The sequence below is a fragment of the Pseudonaja textilis genome, chromosome 1 (genome assembly GCF_049901715.1).
Source record: "Pseudonaja textilis isolate UNSWEBS1 chromosome 1, rPseTex1.2, whole genome shotgun sequence".
In the NCBI taxonomy this organism is placed as follows: Eukaryota; Metazoa; Chordata; class Lepidosauria; order Squamata; family Elapidae; genus Pseudonaja; species Pseudonaja textilis.
Window position 1 is genome coordinate 114,015,345 of NC_141990.1, and position 21,599 is coordinate 114,036,943.

At 35.3% G+C, this 21,599-nt stretch overlaps 1 protein-coding gene and 1 long non-coding RNA gene across 4 annotated transcripts in view; one reads left to right on the plus strand and one right to left on the minus strand.

The window, feature by feature from the left end:
- Positions 1-20,896, plus strand: part of HMGN3 (high mobility group nucleosomal binding domain 3) — a 44,236-nt gene extending 23,340 nt beyond the window's left edge. The window contains exons 2-6 of one of the 3 annotated variants that reach the window (XM_026695123.2): positions 6,765-6,815; positions 13,006-13,035; positions 14,575-14,622; positions 18,841-18,954; positions 19,478-20,896. In XM_026695123.2, the coding sequence (XP_026550908.1) occupies positions 6,765-6,815; positions 13,006-13,035; positions 14,575-14,622; positions 18,841-18,954; positions 19,478-19,489 (255 nt within the window). In that variant the 3' untranslated portion in view covers positions 19,490-20,896. Of the gene's footprint in view, positions 1-6,764; positions 6,816-13,005; positions 13,036-14,574; positions 14,623-18,840; positions 19,164-19,477 lie in introns of those variants that run through there. The other 2 variants (XM_026695124.2, XM_026695122.2) reach the window with 2 other exon arrangements.
- LOC148127777 (uncharacterized) overlaps positions 3,001-21,599 on the minus strand; it is a 34,196-nt gene continuing 15,597 nt past the window's right edge. Inside the window, exon 2 of the long non-coding RNA XR_015739854.1 lies at positions 3,001-3,504. This is a non-coding gene — a long non-coding RNA (uncharacterized LOC148127777). The remainder of the gene's footprint in view (positions 3,505-21,599) is intronic.

Sequence of the window (21,599 nt, forward strand, 5' to 3'; positions counted from 1 at the left end):
GGGGAAAAATTGTGCCTCTGCCTACCAGCATTCAATGGTATTCATCTGGCTAACGTCCTGTCAATGTGTAAAAGAGTTGAGGACTGTTTGGAAACTGAAACATGGAAACTGAAACTGTATTTGCTGAGTGAGCAAGAAGGAGACAGCAAGGAGCCTGGGCGTGGCTTCACTCAACTGTTCTGTACTAAAGCTGATTGCTGCTCTGAAACTGAAACTCTTCTCTGTGTTTTGCATTTAGAACAGATTTCTTTTCAAGTGGGGAGGGGGTGTAGAACTCCTTAGCATCAGAGCGTGTTAATAGTAATATACGAAATACTAATTCTCTGATGGTCATTTTGAAAAATCCTTTCTCAGTGAGTACTTAGAAGCCAAGAGGAACATATGTGCCAAATTTCAAGTTTTTAGGCTTTATGGTTCTGGAGATTTTGTGGTGATGCGTGAGTGGTATTTCGCTTTTATATATATAGAATTTCGGAATGTGTGATTATCATGTCTTAATCTAATAAATTCAATTATAACTCTTACCATCCCAAATTAACACAGTAATACAATACTGCATTGGTCAGCTATGGTCAGAATAGCAGTTTTGTACATCTGGAAATAGCATCGGATGGGTAAAGGCCAATATAAATAAAAATTTATCTATTATCATCTGTCTTATATGACTTATATGATATGGGCTGCATATTTTAGGACCACTATATATGCTAAATATAAAGCTTCTGTTTACTTTGTTTTCCACGATTACAAAATTGTATATCCTCAAAAACACACTTACTCTTGTCCTTGGGGTTCGTATTTGAAGAAAAATGCATTTAAGGCAACAAAGAGAGCAATTAACTGGGTATGACCCTGTTAGTTTTAGAAATATATATGGTAGTATTCTGTTTTAGTATAGCCATTCTAACACTGTTTTGTCTGGTTTGAAAAATATCTAAATATGTTTACTAAAACTGTATAATTTTCAATCTGCCAAGCTCAGGCTGATGCCTACCAATTCAGTTTATGTGTTTTGTAAAAAATATTCTTGAAATGTATTAAAATTAATTAATAAAGCAAAATTAAAAATGATATAATCCCGATTATTTTATTCAGGGTTCAAATTTATTTTCTTGATTTTCCAGAGGTGGCTAATCCCTCTTGTGTCATGCTAGACATGTGGATTGCTAAGTGGAAGGTCTCTATTAGTATGTCAATAATGTGTTATAAAATGAATGAGAACAGTATAGATTTATTACTGCATAAAATAAGAGCTCTTGTCTGAAACCAGGCCTTTTCATGATTTGTACCACAAAAGGAAAATAGCGTAAAAACTGGCAATGGAATAGAAAAGGCGATTTTTGGCACAGTAGAGGCAATAGTTATTTATTATTGCCTTTAATTGGAACTGAACTCTATACCTATTATGGAGTTTTTTTTGAGAATATCTTGCATCAGAATTGTTTTTCTGGCAAATTTTGGAAATGTCTTAAATCAGTTAGGGATATGAGATAGCATTTTAACTTGACATATTCAATAAATGTTATACCTAATCAATAAACTATTATTATAGTTCATCGTACAATTAGCTATGTGTTCGGACTGGATTTGGTCTTGTTATCCACCTATTGATTCTTTCCCAAAGACCTGGGATAGGCATAGGTGTTTGATGGTGTTAAAGGTATAATTGCAGGAAGTAAGCTGTTCCAAGTAAAGCTGCTTTTACAGTTGACCAATTGTGATTCTGTCAAGGCCAGAGGTATTCAAGTGGTGTTCCAGTTGTTTTGGGATTGTATGCAAAGTGCCTATTACTATTGATACTACCTTTGCTTATTTTAGTTACGGTTCATTGCACAGCTAGATCAAAATGAACATTTAATATATAGTTGTTTCCCAAGTATAAACATTAAAGTGCAGTTCTGTATTGTTTTTGAACCGTTTTCATTTAGCTAATATTATATGAGTTTGCTAATAAGTTACAATTATTTACTCATCTATAAGATGAGGTCTGATTCATTAAAAAGAACATAGTTAAAACGCCTTGGTGTAGCATTATCTGTGAATGAAGTCATTGGATTTTATCTTGGGAACCTCAAGTGGTCTTCCACATATAAAAGGATGCATTCCAAGTCTTCATTTGCAGCTCCTCAACACCACCCATCAAACTGGATCTGAGGGCTAGGGCTCCCTTAGAAGGATATGAGACATAGTGGAGAATTCTGAAGGACCTTTTGGATGTAAGCACTTTATTTTATCACAATGGACATATTTAAAGATTGAACCATTACTTGGAACTTATGGCAATTATTTAATTGCCCCAACAAAGGGCAATATGCTCTGCTGGTCACCTCCACCAACTGACTTCAGTTTGTTACTTCAATTCTCTGTTCACTTTTAATTGCCATTACTATTGCAAAATATAAAAACCCACAACGGGCCCTTGTACCATGAGATATTTGGTATTTGTGATATCACGAGTCCTTTCCCAATGGGTCAATGCAATAAGCATAGAAGATGAAGAAAAATGGGGGAAATATGAAGTCATGGAAGAACTAGTTGTGGCCTGCAAGCTGCCAGCGGAGCTAGCGGAAGGCTCTGATGGATGCTCAGCGTCAGACACAGAGATAGAGCCAGGGCCGTCCGGCATTTCCCAGTCAGAAAGGCAGCTGCCTTTGGAATCAGAGATGGAGCAACAGCAGAGGTCTGTTCCAGGTGTATGTATGTGCAGAGCAGAAAGGAGAGGTGAACAATGGAGGACAATGAGCTGGCTCAGGAAACAAAAGAAACATGGACACTGACTGGCCCCTCCCTGGCTTTCCTTGGAAATCTTTTGATCACATACAACCTAGTTATCTATACTACCTTGAGATGTTCTGCCTGCTTTTGAAAAAGTAATACCTCAAACTAAGTTGACAAAATAAACTTGTGCCAGATGATACCTTGCAAGCCATTTTAATTTTGCAGTTGTGAAAGGAATGAAACAAGGAAGTTAAAACTATAAACAAAGACTTTTTTTAAAAAAACTGTAGGATACAAAAATCTAAAGTATTTTCTTGGATCTGCTGGTTGAAGACGATTAAAGGGTGGTCAGATAAATGACAATTACATTTTTAAAATCATTTTTCCACGGATACAATTTTGCTCAGCTCTTTGCCTGATTTGGGAATATTTTCTCTTCAGTCAGCAGGAATGGTAATTGAAGCAGTTAATAAAGCAAGGCTTATCAATACATTTTGCCTCATCGCCAGCCCATAGCAACATTGCATTTAAATTCAGGAGATACAACAAAAGAATAATTTACAATTAGATAAGATAGTCTTGGAGAATCCAATTTCACCCTTCACCTCCTTCAGTTCCCAGCCCTCAACTTTGACATTTGCACCAAACATTTGCAACAATGCAAGGCTTTAAATTGTTAATCCTTGCATAAAACAGTCTATCATGGAGTTGATATTCTCTTCCGCAGCTTCTTTTCCACTGGCTGAAGGATTGCCTGAATAGATTTTGATCTGCAGATGTTGCTGCCTGAAAAAAAAAAAAAAAACCCAGGAAGAACCTCAGATGGTAGAGAGAATCCCCAAACTTAGCACAACTACTAGTTGGAGGGATGGGAAGAGGAAGACCATGCCCTCTCTTTGCATTCCACAGTGACATTCTTTTACCGAATCTGAAATGCCTCCTGTGGTGAGAAGGCCGCCTCTTCTGTTTGGGGTGTGTGTGTGCGCATAGTGGATCCTAAGCCAGCCCAGTGTATTGTACTACAGGCTTCTTAATTGATTCAGCATCTATTTTATAATTTGTATAAAGTTGTTTGACTTTACATTTTTTAGGCTTCAGCAATGTGCTGATAGAGTTTAATTTAAAACATTCTGTTTCTTCCATTCTTATTAAGATTAATGCATTTAATACAATTTAAACAAATGGTTTATAAGTGGATAATTTAAACAATTGAGAGAGAGAGAGGCTGGGGGGGGGAGAAACATAATTATACACAACACATTCTTTATTAGAGGAAGGGTTTTTCTTGAAGAGTACATTCTTGCCTGTAGCTAAAATGATTCATCCAGTGAGACATAAAGCTGGAACCTCTTTCACACATTTACTTTGAATAAAAGTGTAAAGCAATGAGAATAGTGTTGAGTGTAAGATAGCACTCATGAGACCAACCCAATTATATGACTATTTGTAAATTGTGATCACATGACCACAGGATGCTGCAAACGGTGGTAAAGGCAGACTTTCTAAATATCCCAAATGTCATGAGACATTTGGGGAGGGAGGGGTTGTCTTTAAGGACTTTGGAACGTTTGGGGGGGTCCATTAGAACTTCAAATAGCTGCTAATGGCCAGTCGTAAATCAAGGACTACCTGTAGATGAATTCATCAGATTTGATCCAACTGAGTCAGTGCAGTCTCAAATTAGATTGTCATCAAAGCATTTCCTGTTGAAACCCATTTTCTACCAGAAGACTCATAATTATCAACTTTAACAAATTAGGGATGAGAAATCTTTTATTGATTGTGGGAGAAAATGCGGGTTGCTTTAAATTTTGGGGAAAGTTCACTCTGCAGACCATTGGTTGGTTTGAGATTTCACATAGCAATATGGGATTGAATTTTTTAAAAATGGAAATGGATACTAATTTGTTGTTCAGTCACTAAGTCATGTCTGACTCCCTGCAACCCCATGGACCATAGCATGACAGGCAAATTCTTTGCTTACTTTGCCTTCCATTTTTAACAAATTTAGTTGCTGTGTGAACTACTGGAGTAACACACCTGCCATTATTTATTTTAAGAAATGTTGGAGACAGCTTGTGTAGTAGTCTCTGTCCTAGTCAGGACAATCCATGAGGTGTGGTGTACTATAGTATTGCAGATATAGACAGCTTGTAGTTATTGAATTCTGGGAGTTGTAGTTCCAATACTTCATGCACCAAAGGCTGTTTAATCTATCCGTAGTAGCTATAAGAAACCTGGAAAAGCCAACTAACATGAACTGTAGAAATCAATTATCTTTTTTCATTTTATTCTTTTCCATAAAAAACACTGCATATAGTGTTTGGGTGATAAAGGCGTTGTTTGGGAAGCCCTATATAACTATGTTGTTAGGAATATAAGTCACCTAACAGGTAGTTGGGTTAGAAATATATAAACCAGGATGACATTTTAAAACTGTATCTTTAAGAAAATGTAAAACTGTAGTTGGGTGTGGTTTCTCAAATGGCCATAAGATGGAGCCAGAAACCTGGGTTGTTTTAGTCTTAGTCTCAGAAGAGAGTGTGTCTGAGTGAGTATCTCTGTTTCCTTCTGTTGGAAAACATTGCCGTTCCTCCATTATTCCTAATTGAACTGATATTTCTGGATTTAATGTAAGTCTTACTGAACTGTTTTTTGACACTGGACTTTGATATTTGGATTATCCCTGGATTGAAAACTGACTGATTTAACTTGTGAATGACTTTGGATTGCTAATTTTGGACTTTGCTTAAATCTTTCTGGAAGTACAAACCTATATTTACTGTTCAGTGTATCTGTGTGCTCTGTGTGTATTATTCCAACACTACTCTCAAATACGTCTCCCTGTATGCGCTCATTCTCCTAACGGGGAATTACCTCAACATATATTTCTCTGCCCTCAAAAGTATTAACATAGCAAAGGTCAGTGCTTCAAAATGACCAGGTGATTTTAGGCTGCCCTCTTTAGCCAAGTTTAATACAGGTAGTTCTCATTTAACATTTAATTAAGATTGGCAGTTTGGTGATCGCTAAGTAAAACTTCATGATTTTACAATCTTCTTTGCTTTACAGACCTGAAAAGGTTACAAATACAAGGACAGGTCACAAAGTTATTTTTCAATTATTTATGTAACTGTGCATAGTCACTAAACGTGACAATTGCTAAAGGACTACTTGTAAATACTCTGTCCTGCCATGTCACTCATTTGGAATCCAGTTACTATTGCTGCAGATGCCCTTTCCTGCATGGCTGATATTGTGTTGAAATTATATTCCAAGCTGTTGTGTAGGTCCTCCTGTATCATCTACCATACATATGGGGCATAGGATCAAGATAAGGCTTGACTAGTTTCACATTTTTGCTACTTTGAAATGGTTTTAATGCAATATTATGTACATTTATTTATTTATATGAGTTTTGGAAGTTTAAATAGTTCACCTAAACATCAAAAGCTTCTTATAAAAATATCCAAGCCAAGCAACATTATTCTATCAGTAAGAATCTAGGTTTAAATATACCTAGTTGAAGTTAGTCCTATTAAACTTAATTTTCCTTTAAGAAAAATTAAGATGTTCTTTTCTTACCACAGATTTTAATTTGTAGTATAACTAATAATATACGTTGTCTGTCTCCATTATTGAGAATTGGATGGGAGACATATAGTTGCACTTCTGAGTTTTTGTATCAAAACTGGATTATAGATTTTCTTTTCATTTTCATTTGACCTGAAAACTATACTTGAAATAACACCTATGTAACTGAATGGCTGTACTTAAAATCGCCACTTAGCCTCTTTTTAAAGAAATATTTTTTTAAAATAGAAAGTTGCTAATCCCTGGTGAATGTTGTCTTCAAAACACTTCAGTGTATAATAATCTAATGCTAGGGGATCTCTTAACTCATTAGAAATTAGGATGGAATTAAATATCAGTCTGTTTTATTGAAATAGTATAGCCTATAAGATTTCCATTTGGTTCTATATTCCTGATTGTCTGTTTTAACTAAGGAGAATGCAGTGTACTTAATCGTATAATTTTCTTTCTAGTCCCCAGAGGGTGCTGAAGCCAAGGATGCAGCAAAAATAACAAAACAAGAGGCAAGTCTGATTGTTTCAATTCTTTCTTTTATTGATGGCAAGATAATAGAGACAAAAACAATTACATTCCTCTCTGGTCATAGTCCGTCTATCTAATAAAGTGCAGTGGTGCTTTTGTAACAGCTGTTTAACATTTCATATATTTTGTATATTTAAGCAAATCCTCTTCCTTGAAATGTAACATTTTGATAAACAATGTCCTCGTTTACTATCACAATGTCTGATTGATTGGGTAGTACCTGCCTGTCTGTGTGGGTCAGGAAGTCCCACAGGATCCTGCAAGGGCAGGGTCTGCTTCTTTTAGGATCAATAAATGTTGATCCATTGGTTGCCAGAGGAATTGGCCAACCAGCTTGTTGACCGAGCCTAATTGACAGTCTCCTGATTTTTAGCCTCCTACACAGGAGTGAGCAAATGACAAAAGATGCCCATTAGAAACTTCTGTGCAATGTTATGAGGGAAGTTTGAAATGTCAGATATGGCACTGTAAGTTCATGTTTTGTCATTTTGGCATCATTCTGGTTAGGAATAGATGCCCGTGGATAAGCTTAATGTCCTGTCATTTACAGTTGCTTACAACAGTTGTTCCCAGGTGGCCTTTCAAAGTTTTTCCACTATATTAATGGGCACATTGAGAGATAATTTCTTTCCCAGGCAGGAAGAACTTCTTCAATAATTTCCACATGCTGGGGCAGATACCTTTGGCAGTACAGACCTCTGCAAATCACGTTGCCCTAGTGACTGAAATTCAATAAATTGCCCACAAGAGTCAGAGGCTTGATTTGAGAGAGAGAGAGAGAGAAGATTCTAAGACTACTGAACTTTGTTTCAAGTGAGAATTGCTGTAGTGATCACTATACAAACTACGCTGTGTTCCCTGTTTAGATTTTGAAGCAGAGTTATAGGTCCTTAATGCACACTTATGGGCCCAGTTTGAAAGTAGTGGTATCAAGCAAGGTTGTGGTACTCCTGACTTGCCCTTCTGACAACTTACGGAGAACATCTCCCAACAGGAAAAGCAAGCAAACAGCTATGTCTTGATCTGTTTGCTCTTTTGTAATGAACCAGAATCATCATGTGCAAATTAGCTCATTGCATTTGGGGAGTATTATGCTCCCAAATCCCAAAATATAGATATTTGTGCTATTATATAACTTTCTCCAACTTGCTCCCTTCTAGATGTACAGGGAGCTATAGAATGCACAGAGAGTTCAAAGGACTTACATGCACATTGATTTAGTCGTTCTTATCATCTCTAAAGCAGATTGGTATCATTAACCCCCTTTTGAAATGGTTTGGTGGGATATCAAAGAATATTCACTTGTGTAAGAAACTTGCCCATGAGAACTCAGTGAAGTGGGCAGTCATAGCCTCGTATATCATGACTAGATGCCCTCATGCTCATGTATACCATGAGAGGTGAGAACAAGAAAACCCAACAACCCCTTTATATTCCACTATAGAGATTCTTTGCATACAAGTACAACTGTCACTGTAGACAGGATCAAAGGCCAACGGCTTAAAAAATCATTTGAATCAGAGGTGGTATTCAGCAGGTTCTGACCAGTTCTGGAGAACCGGTAGCAGAAATTTTGAGTAGTTTGGAGAACCAGCAAATACCACCTCTGACTAGAGATTTTACAGTATCCTTCCCCTGCCACGCCCACCAAGCCACACCCACAGAACCAGTAGTAAAAAAAATTGAATTCCACCACTGATTTGAATGTTCACAAGTTGTTTTAATATTTGCATGGAATATACAAGTTCCATAGTCTTAGTGTAAGCTGCTGCTATTTTTAAACTCGGTTTTGAAAATATAACTTCCTTATTTTAAAAGCAGAAGGAATGTGCAAATAAGCCTGTGAGAGATAGAATGCTCTTATCTCCAAGGACGTGTCTGCTCTGCAAGAGAACTCATTCCCATCTGGTATAAAGTTAGTTCACTCCATTAGTGAACTGAAGCAGCTTAAATGAGGAATCTGTTTCTCAGACTTAGAATTGTCCCTCATATTGGAATCTTTTGGAAATAACTTGAAGTAGCTTTTTTCTGCTTGTCACACCTTTTTTAAAGAATCCCCCCCCCCCCTCCCACCAAGAATACCTCTACTGCATTCGTTTGCATGGTTTCCAATTATAAATGAAATTGATTTTAAGGGAAACGAGACAGAAGCTCCATTTGGTAAAAATAGCAGCAGCAGCAGTAATATCAGAAGACTGTCTTGAAATAAGTATTTCTATTACAGTACAATTGTATTTACTTTGCAGCAGGGCCAACATAAGCTAAGATTAGCCTTGACCCTTGGAGGGAAGGTATGCTGGATATATTTACCACCTTGAGTTATTTGTAGAAATAATAAAGGTGGGGTATAAATAATCAAATAAATAAAACACAAGTAGGGATATTGGGTAAAATACTGTTAAGAGGTGACACTGACCTAGAATCTTCTAAAACAGAATCTTCTGCACTAATATCTGTCGGAATATCACTTTATATACTCAACTAAGTAGTTTTTCTGTGGAAAATACAAAGGCTTGAATTTGTATGCGCTATCACAACATAGTATGTAACAAAACATATTTTGATCATCTCTGCAGTGCTCCCTTTTTTTCCTGAAATACCCATGAATACTCCTGAAATTGCATGTTATGCTTTGGCAGCTAAGAAAATTCATTTTGGAAAGATCTTATTGATAAGATGTGTAGAAGGAGTAGGGAATGGCCCTGAAGGATAGGGGGAAGAACTTGCTACCAAGACAGTAGTTAGATAAGCAGGGCTTGAGCCAGGCCTTCAAAATAACTTGAGAAAATATTTCACACAAAGTCCTTCCAGGTTCATATGAAGATAAACAGAAGTACATTCAGATTTGCAAAACTTCTGTTACTGAAACTGTTAAAATAAAAATAATCCTGACCTATATGGCATTGTTTTCTAAGTCTCATATACCTTGTATATGACAGCAGGGAACCGCATCAGAACACATATATTTTCTTCACTATGAAGATTACTTATAGTTCATAGGAAATTCATTCAAGTGACAAAACATCAAGCAAGCCCTAATTAATGTTTACAGGTATTTTTTTTTCCTTTTTAATCAGATTTTTTAACCTTACATTCTAAGAACAAAACAGTACAGCTCCTGCTTGTTTCACAGGGGCTCATTTCTAGGTTGTTCTTTCCCTTAGTTCAGTAGAACATAGGTTTTATGACAGATTTATTTTTGAGTTAATGGTCCATTAAAGAACATTTGATTGATGTTGCTTTTAATAATAAAGTGATAATGGGCATATTTGACCAGGATATACTGAAAAAATGTCTCCAGATCAGCTGAAATGAATGCATGCTTTTTATTTTTAAAAAACACTGACAATTTGAAAGCACATTTTAATTTACCAAAGCAACTTTCCTGAATAATTAACCATGAATTGCCTCTCTTCTTAATCAAGCCAGTGTTCTCTAGGGATTGTTTTTCTAAAAAAAAAAACCTTGTTATTTGTATGAAACTAGAAATGTAAAAATTTGTGATGCTAACTGGATTAAGCTGGGTTGTTCATGTGCATATATTTTCAATATGTCCAGAAGTATGTAAGGTTTTATTTTATTTTTGGAATGTCTATGAGTTAGCCAAAACCAGCAAATTGTATTTTTTTAAAAAAGCTGAATTATTAATTTGTTGCAGTTAAATAATAATCCTTTTTCTGATAAAGGATCCTCACTGTAAATACACACTCACACACACACAACAAACACATAGGATCTCCATTTAACTATAATAGTTACTTTCATTACAGTGGAGAAACTTGCACACAATTTTCCCTGCATACTGCTAGTTTTAAATGCACATTTAGAAAGAAAAGTGCATTTTTCAAAGCGATCTTACATTTGTGTGACTTTAAGAACTGGGGAATTGATACAGCATGAGTCCACTGGTAGAACAGCTGTCACATCTGTCGGCTGCATAGACCCCAAAAGGGAAAGACTAACAAATACAATTTCTGAGACATTGTATTGAAATAGCTGCCAAAGTGGCAACATATTGGACATTTAACTGATTATCATTTTTTGTAAAACGTTTGTTTACACTGTCACTGTCACTTCAACTTTAAACTAGTTTCCAAAATGACTTAGGAAAAAATGAGCTATTCTAATGTCAATGAAAAGCAGAGGCCTCCTTCCTAGGAACAATATGTATGGAACAGGTTTGTAAGAATAGAAGTCCCCTCCATCACACTGAAGGCCCTGGATAGTCTCTCCTGCAGGTTAGAGGCAATCAATTCCAAGGCAGTGGTCTATTTTACAGTCAATGAATGAAAATGATGGAAATAAAAATTAGTAATTACGTTTAGGGAAAAATGTATTAAATAGATACCAGTACTTGCCATGATGTGCTTAGGATAATGTTACTAAAGTCACGCTCTATTCCAGAAGGAATGGGTCTATACGCAAGCAATACAGCAATAATTTAATCTAATTTTAGAAATAAGAAACACAATTCAGACTGTTAATGGTAAGATCTGTAACAGCCTATCCCAGCTTGATGGCTACAATTCTCAAAATTCCCCACAAAACTGAAAGGCACCTAACTAGGCAATATCATTTTTAGCATAGCAAGGAAGTTTAAAAGCCTTGCCTGGCAGAACTGAATTTCAAGTTTCAGTCTGCTTTTTTAATCCTACTCCATGAATGTTAGTTAGAAGGTTTGGGGGTGACAAATCGAGAAAAAGAGTATTTGAAATCCTGGGGAATGGTGCCTCCAGTGATCTCTTTCAATATTAACAAGCAAGTTCTTTCACATGTGAATATTTCAGTGCTACAAATAGGTTGGAACCACAAAGCCAAAGTTCCAAATTCTTTGCAGTATATCATAAAATATATTCCCAAATGTGGCCAGTGGCTTCTGCAGCAATATGTTGTTTCTGAAATTAATGCATTCAGGAACCAGAAGTATAGCAGAAGACTATGGATTTTATAGTTTTGGTATTTTCATTTTGATGTTTCATGTAAGCCATATCATTGGCATAGGTGTTGCCTGTTGCACTAACAAGCTATCTTTTAGGCAGTGCAGCAGGAGTAACACCTTCCCCACTTGGATATGAGCTTGTCTTCTCTCCCATGTATAGTAATGTTACAAAGTGTTATTTTACTAATAGTACATATCCATAATGGTTAAAATGGAAGGGTTTTTTTTCCAATTTCATGGTACATATGTTGTGCATTGATAATAAAAGTTTGATTGATTTGAAAAAAGAATCAAGTGATCCAGATTTATAATATGGTATTTAACTTTTATTTTTGGAGGTCAATATCCTAAAGCAAATCTTTGAAATCCTCCTATTTCATGAATTTTGATTTCCCAAGATTTTCAATGTAAGTTTACATGTAATACTAGCATTCTGTTAGAACTTTTCAAGTTCATAGGCTGTACTCCAAAGGAAATAGTAAATCAAACAAAAAAATATTGATAGCTATTGTCACAAGTACCAAATATTAATAACCAGTGCTACTTAGACCAGGGGTCCCCAGCCCTGGGCCATGGCCCATTGCCAGGTTGTGGCCGGTTCAGAAGTGAGCCATGTAAGCAGTGGGCCGGCTGCTTTAGACTATGAAATAAAGAAATTATATTTCAGCTATTTGTGTCTGTGTCTATCTGGATTCATCCTTCCACTATCTAATGTCTTCTAGATACATTGAACTACAACTGTGCTGCATGGAGTTGTAGTTGATCTCACTGGAATATTCCAGGTTGGGAGGGGAAGGCTGGTTTATGCAAGATATTTATTACCTGTATCTTATCTTGTGTTGGAACATTAATAAAAGATGTCATTTTTCAATTTTAGAAAACTCCAGAAGTCACATAGCAAATGTTATTTGGCTATCAAAATAATAATTGAAATACTATTGATTTGCACTGTACTTTTGAGTGTAATCTGTCAAATCTTTAGCCCTGATCCTACCACAAAAGATTTCCATTACAATGGAAAGAAAAAAAGGAAGGTAAAATTTCCAAGAATAACAATTAAATTATCCTATTAAGTACATTGCATGTATCTAAAATAATGTAAATACTTTAACATAAGATGCAAAAGGCTTCTGCTGCTTTTGATGCATATTTTATTTTATTGGCAAATGAACGACAAACTCCCAATCCCCTTTTACCTGAATCTACAAAGAGATTTTGCTTCTGTTTTATAGCCAACAAGACGATCTGCAAGATTATCAGCTGTAAGTATTTATAAGAGTTATTTCTGTAAGTATGAAGCCCCACTGTCTCTTAATCCAATCCATGCAATGCTATATGAAGATATGTAAGATAATCATATCTTAATTTTTTAACTACCCACAAGAGAGGATAATGTACATTAAGTCTTATCTGAAATAACCAAAGATTGCTGCATTTTTCACTTCCATGAACATTCCAAGTCCCAAAGCAGTTTGGTACAGTTGAAGTTTATTTTGAAGTTGAGAACACTGGACATCTAGGACACTGTTATAACATTTACTACATCTATAAATATACATACAGAGCACACCTGATTGGGCAAATACAAACTCTCCTGCACATTTAATCAATAATCTTGAGATTTGCAAAAAGTTGAATTTCTTACTCAAATCTTTGCCTCTTTCTTCCTAAGCTCCAAATTAATTTTCTTCCTTTGTTTGGATGGAATGTGTCTACCCCCAAAGACTAGAACAGAGGTCCCTTGCCTTTTTGGTTCTGGGGAAACACTTGGTTGTTTGTGTAGATGTGATGGCCAGCTCAGTCCAATGGCTGCAGGATAAGAAAACACAATCTAACTGCCTCAGAAGCCTGGCTAGCCACAGCCTTTTATGAAAAACTCCTTTTGTCTTGTTTCTTCTTCTTTCTTCCTGCTGTCTACTTTGCCTTTTGGCCTTAAATGGCAGCATCAACCAAAGCAATTTTTACTTTTCTTTTCCCTTTTAATAACAAATAAAAGTAATTATTTGCAGTTATAGTATTGCTGTCTCCCAGCTTTCAAGCTGGAGGTCCCACCCTCACCCTCACCTCAGTTGATACAGATTCAGAATGCAAGCAGCCAGGTCATGAGGCAAAACCTTTCTGGGTGCTTGAGCCAGTCTGGACTTTGGAAATGGTTGGAAAAATAGTCCCAAAGAAAGAAAATGCACAGGCTAGCTCAATTTTCAAAGAAGTTTAAAAGAAGAAAAAAGTTAAAATCCTCTTACTTTCAGAAAGAGACACACGCACATATATTCATGTTTCTAGACCACCATCTCATCTCCTTGAAGAAGGACTCTTCTGTGTGTACCATGAGGAGTTCTTGTGGACATAATGTGGCCGTAGGCAAAACACTGGGACATTAACATTCCCACAGGTCATCTGACTGGAGACAAATTTCAGGATATATGGAAGACATTGCAGGTCCTGTTAAATTTGGGTCCCATTAAATTTGATTTGTTAAGTCCAGGCTTATTCATAACAAATCAATTCACAGCAATGATGACTAATGTGATAAATATTTGTTGATTATTTTCTTTACAGGAAATAGTATTTTTAAACAAGAAGGAAAAAGTGTTATATCTAGTTCAGATTACCAGGAAGAGTTTCTTGCAAAATATTTATAATTTATAGGAAAAGAAACATCAAATGTTTCTGAAGAAGGTATAGGAACTAATTTTTACATCAGCTCTTTCCTTATTACAATAAGAAGGAAAGGAGAAGGAGTAACTTAATGTTTGTTACTACTTGTGCTAATGATTGCATTCTCTGAATATATTTTCTAGAAACCTTCTCCACCAAAACCTGAGTCTAAACCGAGGAAAAGCGCTAAGGTAAAACACTCATGATTTTTACCATGTGCAGTGAATATTTTCATATTTTCTTAATCATCCTTTTTGGTCTGCTCTAGTTTTAGTCTGTCTGTAAGAAACTCAAAGTGGTATGTGTAGGGCACACTCCTCATTTCATTTTCACACTAAGGATTCTCTTGAGATAGTTTGGGGAGAGAAATAGAGACTGGCCTAAATTCACTCAGTGAACATTGCATTCATAAAGGCTAGGAATTAGATTTCTCCAGTCACCTGATCATTGTTTCAGATTTTTCTCCACCGGCATTTAAAACACAATTATTGTTAACAGTAGAAATAATAATCATGAATTGTAGGTTTTTATGCCAGAAATTATTGCCATGTAAGGCATCATTATGAGCATAGACTATACAGGTGCTCCTTACTTAACAAATATAATTGGAAACGAATTTCTGTCACAAAGTGATGCAGTCACAAAGCATGATGTTAGGTGACAACAAAGCTTAATGATGGAAATTCTGACACTTCTGGTTGCCTTTATTAAGAAACCCCATGCATTTGTTAAGCACAATATTAAGTGGTCACCATTCATGGCCTCCTGTCTTGCCCATTGACTTTGCTTTAGGAAGCCAGCAAAGAAAATGGCAAACAGTGATTATATGACCATGGGATGTTCTGACATTATAATTGTGTTCTGATTGCTGAGCGCCCCCAGTTTGCATTCACTGTCACACTGCAACCATTATAAGTACAAGGACCAGCCATAGTATCACTTGTTCAGCACCATCATCAGTTTGAATATTGAACAAGTGGTCATTAAATGAGGACCACCTGTATCTATACTCAGAGGAGAAAAGACTAATCATTGTGGAAAGTGGAGCAATAAATCAATGTATTCTATTTTATGAAATCATAACTGAGGAAACTGTAGAATATATATTGGACATGGTCTGGACAAGTATATGGAAAGTAGATTAGTTGTATTTTTTTTCTTTCCAAGGTAAAGATGTTATAATTCTTTTTTTAAAAATAATTTTTATTAGATATAAATTTTATTAGATATATGAACGTGGTGTTTCTTCTTTGACATACATTTCTGTCCAATCTTTTAACAGTTAGAAATAAAGAAAAAATGTCAATACATTCATATACACACATACATTTTTATGTATCATTTTTCCAATCATCTTTATATTCCTTTATAATACTTCTCCACAGTTTAAATCTATGAAGATGTTATAATTCTTTATTGCTGATGTAAATGTACAAATTACAAATTTCTTTATTATGAGAACCCAAACGCATCTCATTCTTATAGGCTACAGAGCTATAGGCCTACCACCTTCTCAACAATTTTCCCCAAAGGGAAAAGTAGAAACTAAACAGAAATCATCCAGTACTGCTGCATCCAGGGATGACTTCTTGGGCAGGGGGGAAACCATTATTTCTTTTAGGGCAGGTGGAAACCTTCCTTTTTGCAAGGAAGCATTCGCCACTGGTTGGACCCAGCTGCTTGTCCGTTCTTATAAACTGTTGACCAACTAGGAAGGACATGAGTGTAGTACGTTGATAATTAATGTGTATTAATATGAAGTATGCCAAGGAAACCCACTGGGTGTTGCTGAGCCAGTTACTATCATCAGAAGGTCTTTTTGAGATAAAATACAAAGAAAAGTGTACTTAGTTCTTGAAGCTCATGGAGCAAAGGCAGGATATAAACATAATAAATATCATAGTTGACAATGCCATTTGTTTTGAGTGCAGCCATGACAAGGTAAGATAATAAGGTGATAAAAGCCTCACAATTAATGAAAGACATATTTTATAAAATAGTTACAAGGTCTACCCTCTATAATAATCTAATTTGTTCTTACAGCTTTTTAAATTCAGTCCCACATTTCACTTAGTCTACCTTCTGCACTTTCCTCCCAAATATTACATCAAAGCTCAAGCTCTCCCCATCTATATATGTACGTACGTATACACGCACACACATATACATAATACACACACACGCACACCTATAAAAATAAAAAGCTTGGCACGGGAAAGAACCCATAGCAGTCCTTTCAATCCAAATACCATGCAAAAGAAAGCAATTTTAAAGAGAAATCTCCAATAATGGTGAAGGGAGGAGATTTATAATCCACTAATCTAGTATAAATTGAGGTCTTCCAATGGGGAACATTAGTAATTAACTTGTTAAACATAATTAACCAATTGGTTAGAATGGCCTTCTTGGTGTAAGAGTACTCACAGTGGATTCCTATGCATGTTTATAAACAAATCTCCATTTTAAACTCAGTTAAATATATATCACAGGATGACTGTACAACCTAAGGTGACACCATTCCAACATTCTATAGGGTGTAACCTTCTGCCCTCTGATCTGGCAATAAGTCCCATTTTCTTTTAATCCCTATTTACAAACAGTTGGATTCAGCTTCTTTTCCATTAACAAATAATTCTGAATGGAAAGGATAATCTAAGTGTGATTTTCAGCAGTTTTCCGGCTTGTAGGTCAAAGTTTCTCTCTGTTTTTAGGAGGTCTCCAGGAAGTAGAATATAAAGGAGTGCAATGAGCACTCTTCCTTTCTGCAGCAAAATTTTTCCTTGGATCTGAAGGCTCTCATCTATATGAGGCAGGATCCAGATCTAATCCTGTATTAAGTGTGTTTAATCTGAGATATAAACAACCCACAGGCTGGGAATGTTGCTTTGGATTATTTCTTGAAATTTTACCCCAAAGCATATTCCATGTTCTTTTCAATTATTTTCTCTACCTATAAACACTTTCCAATTTATTATTTGATATGGTAAAATGACCCCATATTGGATATTTTAGACACTTAGATTAACCAACATATTTACATTTCTTTTGGAGATGGGAGAAAAAAGCATGAGTTATCTCATTTCCTTTCTTGTACACAAAAGAGAGAAACATGTTCCCACGATAGAAATGTGTTTGTTTATTTATTTATACTATTTTATTATTAATAAATAACTCAAGGGAGCAAACATATCTAATACTCCTTAAATACCTTAAATATTTTTTTCCTTTTCTTCTTGAAAGTGTGCCAAAAGAAGGGAAAAGTACAAAGAGTCATGGGCAATGTATAATACACTTTTATATCTTTCAGATTTAATGGTATGAAAAATTTATAACAGTGTCAAATCACATAGATTTTCTTTGCTAAAATTTAACCACTTAAAAGACATTTGGTGGTTTTTAAAAACTTATTTTTAATTGTAAGAGCAACATGGTTATTTGTCCAAAATTTTGTATTTATCTGTGGTCAGAGCTCAGTCCAGAACATCCAAGATGTGAGAAAACTTTGGCAAGGTTTCATTTCTTCATGCACCCCCTACCATTCCATTCCCTATCAATGGTTTTCAAATTACAGAAAAGAATATAAACTGCATTTTTGTGAGAAACTGGTGGTTACTGAAGTCATAGGGTATCATGTTAGACCTAACTCCAGTTGTCCTAATGCTACTCTCTGTAACGTTGGGATAGTTATACTGCTACCACACTGAGCTTCTTGGGGAATACTACTAACCTCATTCTCCTGCTAAAAACATGGGAGGTCACAATTATTGCTGCTCAGAAGCTAGTCATTTGTTGTTCCCGTAAAAAAGGGCTGTCAAACTCATGGCCCGTGGGCCGGATGCATCACAGGCTGGCCAGGCCCATGCCAGATTTAGCCACATGATTTGCCTCTGTGATATGAGTTTGACATCCCTGCTGTAAAATGTCATTTAGTATTTCTTGCCAGCCAGCATAGTTTTAACTCTGTTTATTGGCCTGTGCCAGGTATCTCCTCTATAAAGATAAGGAGCCTCACTATCTCACCTTTCAATCGTTTCTGTATTTCTCATGTGATGAGGGATTCTCATTTAGTTATGAGATAGTAACAAGAGTTGCTATTTGCCATTTTCTATGCTGGTTTCTTCTTGTAGTCTTCTTAGTCTTGATTTAACTAAAGTTTACACTATGACAGCTATAAATAATGTAAGAGTCAAATTCCAAATATGACATGACAGCAAAAGATACCTTGAAGGTGTGCATCAGAGTAGAGTGGGGTTTCACCAAAATTATCTCATCTCTGTAACTTTTATTATGGCTCTGCATAATTTCAGAAACATGTACTGTCTTCTCAAAGAAATAGAGCGAAGAGAGTTTTACCTAGGTATTTTCTCCAGTGTGTAATCAATCATTCTGTACATTTGATCTGTTACCAGAAGGAACCTGGAACAAAGGCTAATAAAGGTTCTAAAGGGAAGAAGGATGAAAAACAGGACGCTGCAAAGGAAGGTACTACACCATCTGAAAATGGTGAAAGTAAAGCTGAAGAGGTACTTTATATATCCTGCTGATTCAGTCAGTGTTTTACAATTCAGTTTCTGAGCTGTTGAAAGCATGTTCATAATACTTTTTTTGTTGCCCCCGCAATGTTATTACAGATTCTCATCTCTCGCTCAGCTGTTAGTGTTTCAACATCCAGAGGTATCCCACCCAGCACATGTCAGTAAAAGGGCAGATTGAAACAGTGAAATTTTTAAGGGTACAGTAGAGCAATCTGAATATGCAGTGAATAGGAGCAGGTAGTAGTGTGGTGCTTTTCATTGTGAACAATGGAAGCTAGCAGGTAAGGTTTCTATGGCTTTTACAAACCAGGAACCTGTAAATGTAAGAATATTTATAGTTGTCCTGTCTATAATACAATAGTTGTAAAATAACCTGTTTCGTCTGCTTCAAACCTTTGTAGCCAAAGAAACATGGCGAGTGCTGAAAAGTTGTTTAGAGAAGATGAAGTAGGGTTAGTCTTTCTTTATAAAAGGCAGACTGGCATAACATTTTCCCTTTTCCCTTTTACAGGCACAGAATTGAATCAGTAGATGACAGGTGCATATGAACTGACATGAACATTTGAGGATGTTTTTATGTACCTCTTGACAACTTTTAAAAGATATTTTTATCAAGGATTTTGTAAATGCTAATTTTTTAGGACTTACAATAAGTTGATAAACTATATATGAACACTTCTTCCTTCTGTATCAGTACTTCTAGAAATTCCCAACGTTGTCAAGTTAAGGGGAAAAAAAGCATCATTAACACAACTTTTGGAAAACAAAAGTATTTATAAAATTGAACAAGCATTCCATATATTTGCTTTTCAGAGGTGTAAGTCTTGGTGCATATAGTGACGTTTTTACTATGGGTGTTAGATATTTTTTTGCCATTTTCCCCCTAGAGCAATAATCTGTGGTGCTTTTGTAATTAAGGATTAAGTGTTTTTAATGAAACATGTATACATTTGGCTACCTGCTGCCCATCTGGATCCTTTTTGTTTTTTAAAAATAACAAAGTGTCAATGCTAACAAATGAGGTTCATCAGTACCTTTCTAAATCAGAAATATGCCTTGTAATGCTTGTCAGAAAAATATTAAGCACACTTGTTTAGAAATTTTGATATACCAGTTGTTTCAGAATCAAGATTATAGCTTGTAGAAAACGGGGCTTACAACATAATGCAAAAAAATTGATTGACTTTATGTTTAGGAACAAGAGATAAGAATATTTACAATTCATGCATTTTAAGCAAACTAGCAGAGCTTTAAGAGGCAGCCACCCCCTTTGCAGAGCTATTTGCCAAATATACCAGAACACCCAAAGCTTGGATGCAAAACTAGAGTCTGATGAGCGATCTTACACACCTGGATGGTTCACACATCTTGAACGCCTTATACTTTGTACAGAAAAACGTAAATGGCCCATGGATTATGTAACAAATTATTTTTTCAGCACTGTTTCATGTTACATTATTGTAAGTGGAAATTAGTTTATGCTTTCTTGAAAGAACAGTTGTTTCACTTTTGTATCTTTCTCTTAACTGTTTCCCAATCCATATACATAGATATTACTATGAAAAATGCAGTTCCTCTCAGCTTAACCTTTAGTATTTTCTGTTGCTTTTTTGCATTTACTTAATTTTTTAATATCGAAATGGAGATTTAAAACACTGGGCAATGAAGCAATGATATAAAAATATCTTTGAAGGAGTCTATAATTGTAATGATGTTAAAATAGGGATTTTTTTTTCTAACTCATATTAATACTGCTTTAGGCTCTTGTAAGCATCTAGTTATTTCTCTCTTCTTTTGGGCTGAAATTTGAGTACTTTTATTTTCTGAAGGTTTGGAAAAATTTTCTTCATAACATTTTTATTGCTGCACTTGTGGCCATAATGTTTGGAGTTATATGCATGTTTCAACCAATAAAGTAATTATCATCCAATCCAAATGTCTTTATTTAGTATTTAGCAAAAATACTAACAATAATGATTAGCTACTTTTACAAATCTTACTTTGTTTTAAAAGAGATTCAGTTCCTCTTCTAGACTTATGTTTCTGGAGAAAATATATGATATAATGTAATAAAAAAACATTTCATGTGTGGATATACATGATAAATACAATATTATACATTGAAAGCTTGAAGATGTGTTTATGTGAAAATGATTTTTCCCTAGTCCATATCATTTTGCAAAGATTCAAAGCATTTTGAATAATACGCAGCTCAATCTTTTCATACAGTAAAACATAACACAATTTGTGATTGTTTTCTAGAGTAAAACCCTACTGATTTTCTTCTTTAGCTTTTATCACAATAAAAACTAATAATAGATTTATGACATACAAACACTAATGAATTTCTTTGCAGCATCTTTTTGATGTAGGTTGCTCTTATTCCCCATTTTGCAGTTAGATAATTAAGACACAAGAGGTTCATTGCCCTCTCTTTAAAGGTTTTCTACTAATACAAGAAAAAGAATGAATAGTACTTACATTGCCCTAAAACTGAAAAAAAGAAAACAAAAAAAAGTTCATGGGAAAATTAGAAATTAAATCAAATGCTCCTGTCATAATTAGAGACTTTATTATCACATGTCCATGATTTCTCCCCATGTCTAATATATTTTAAAACTTCTTTTACTAAT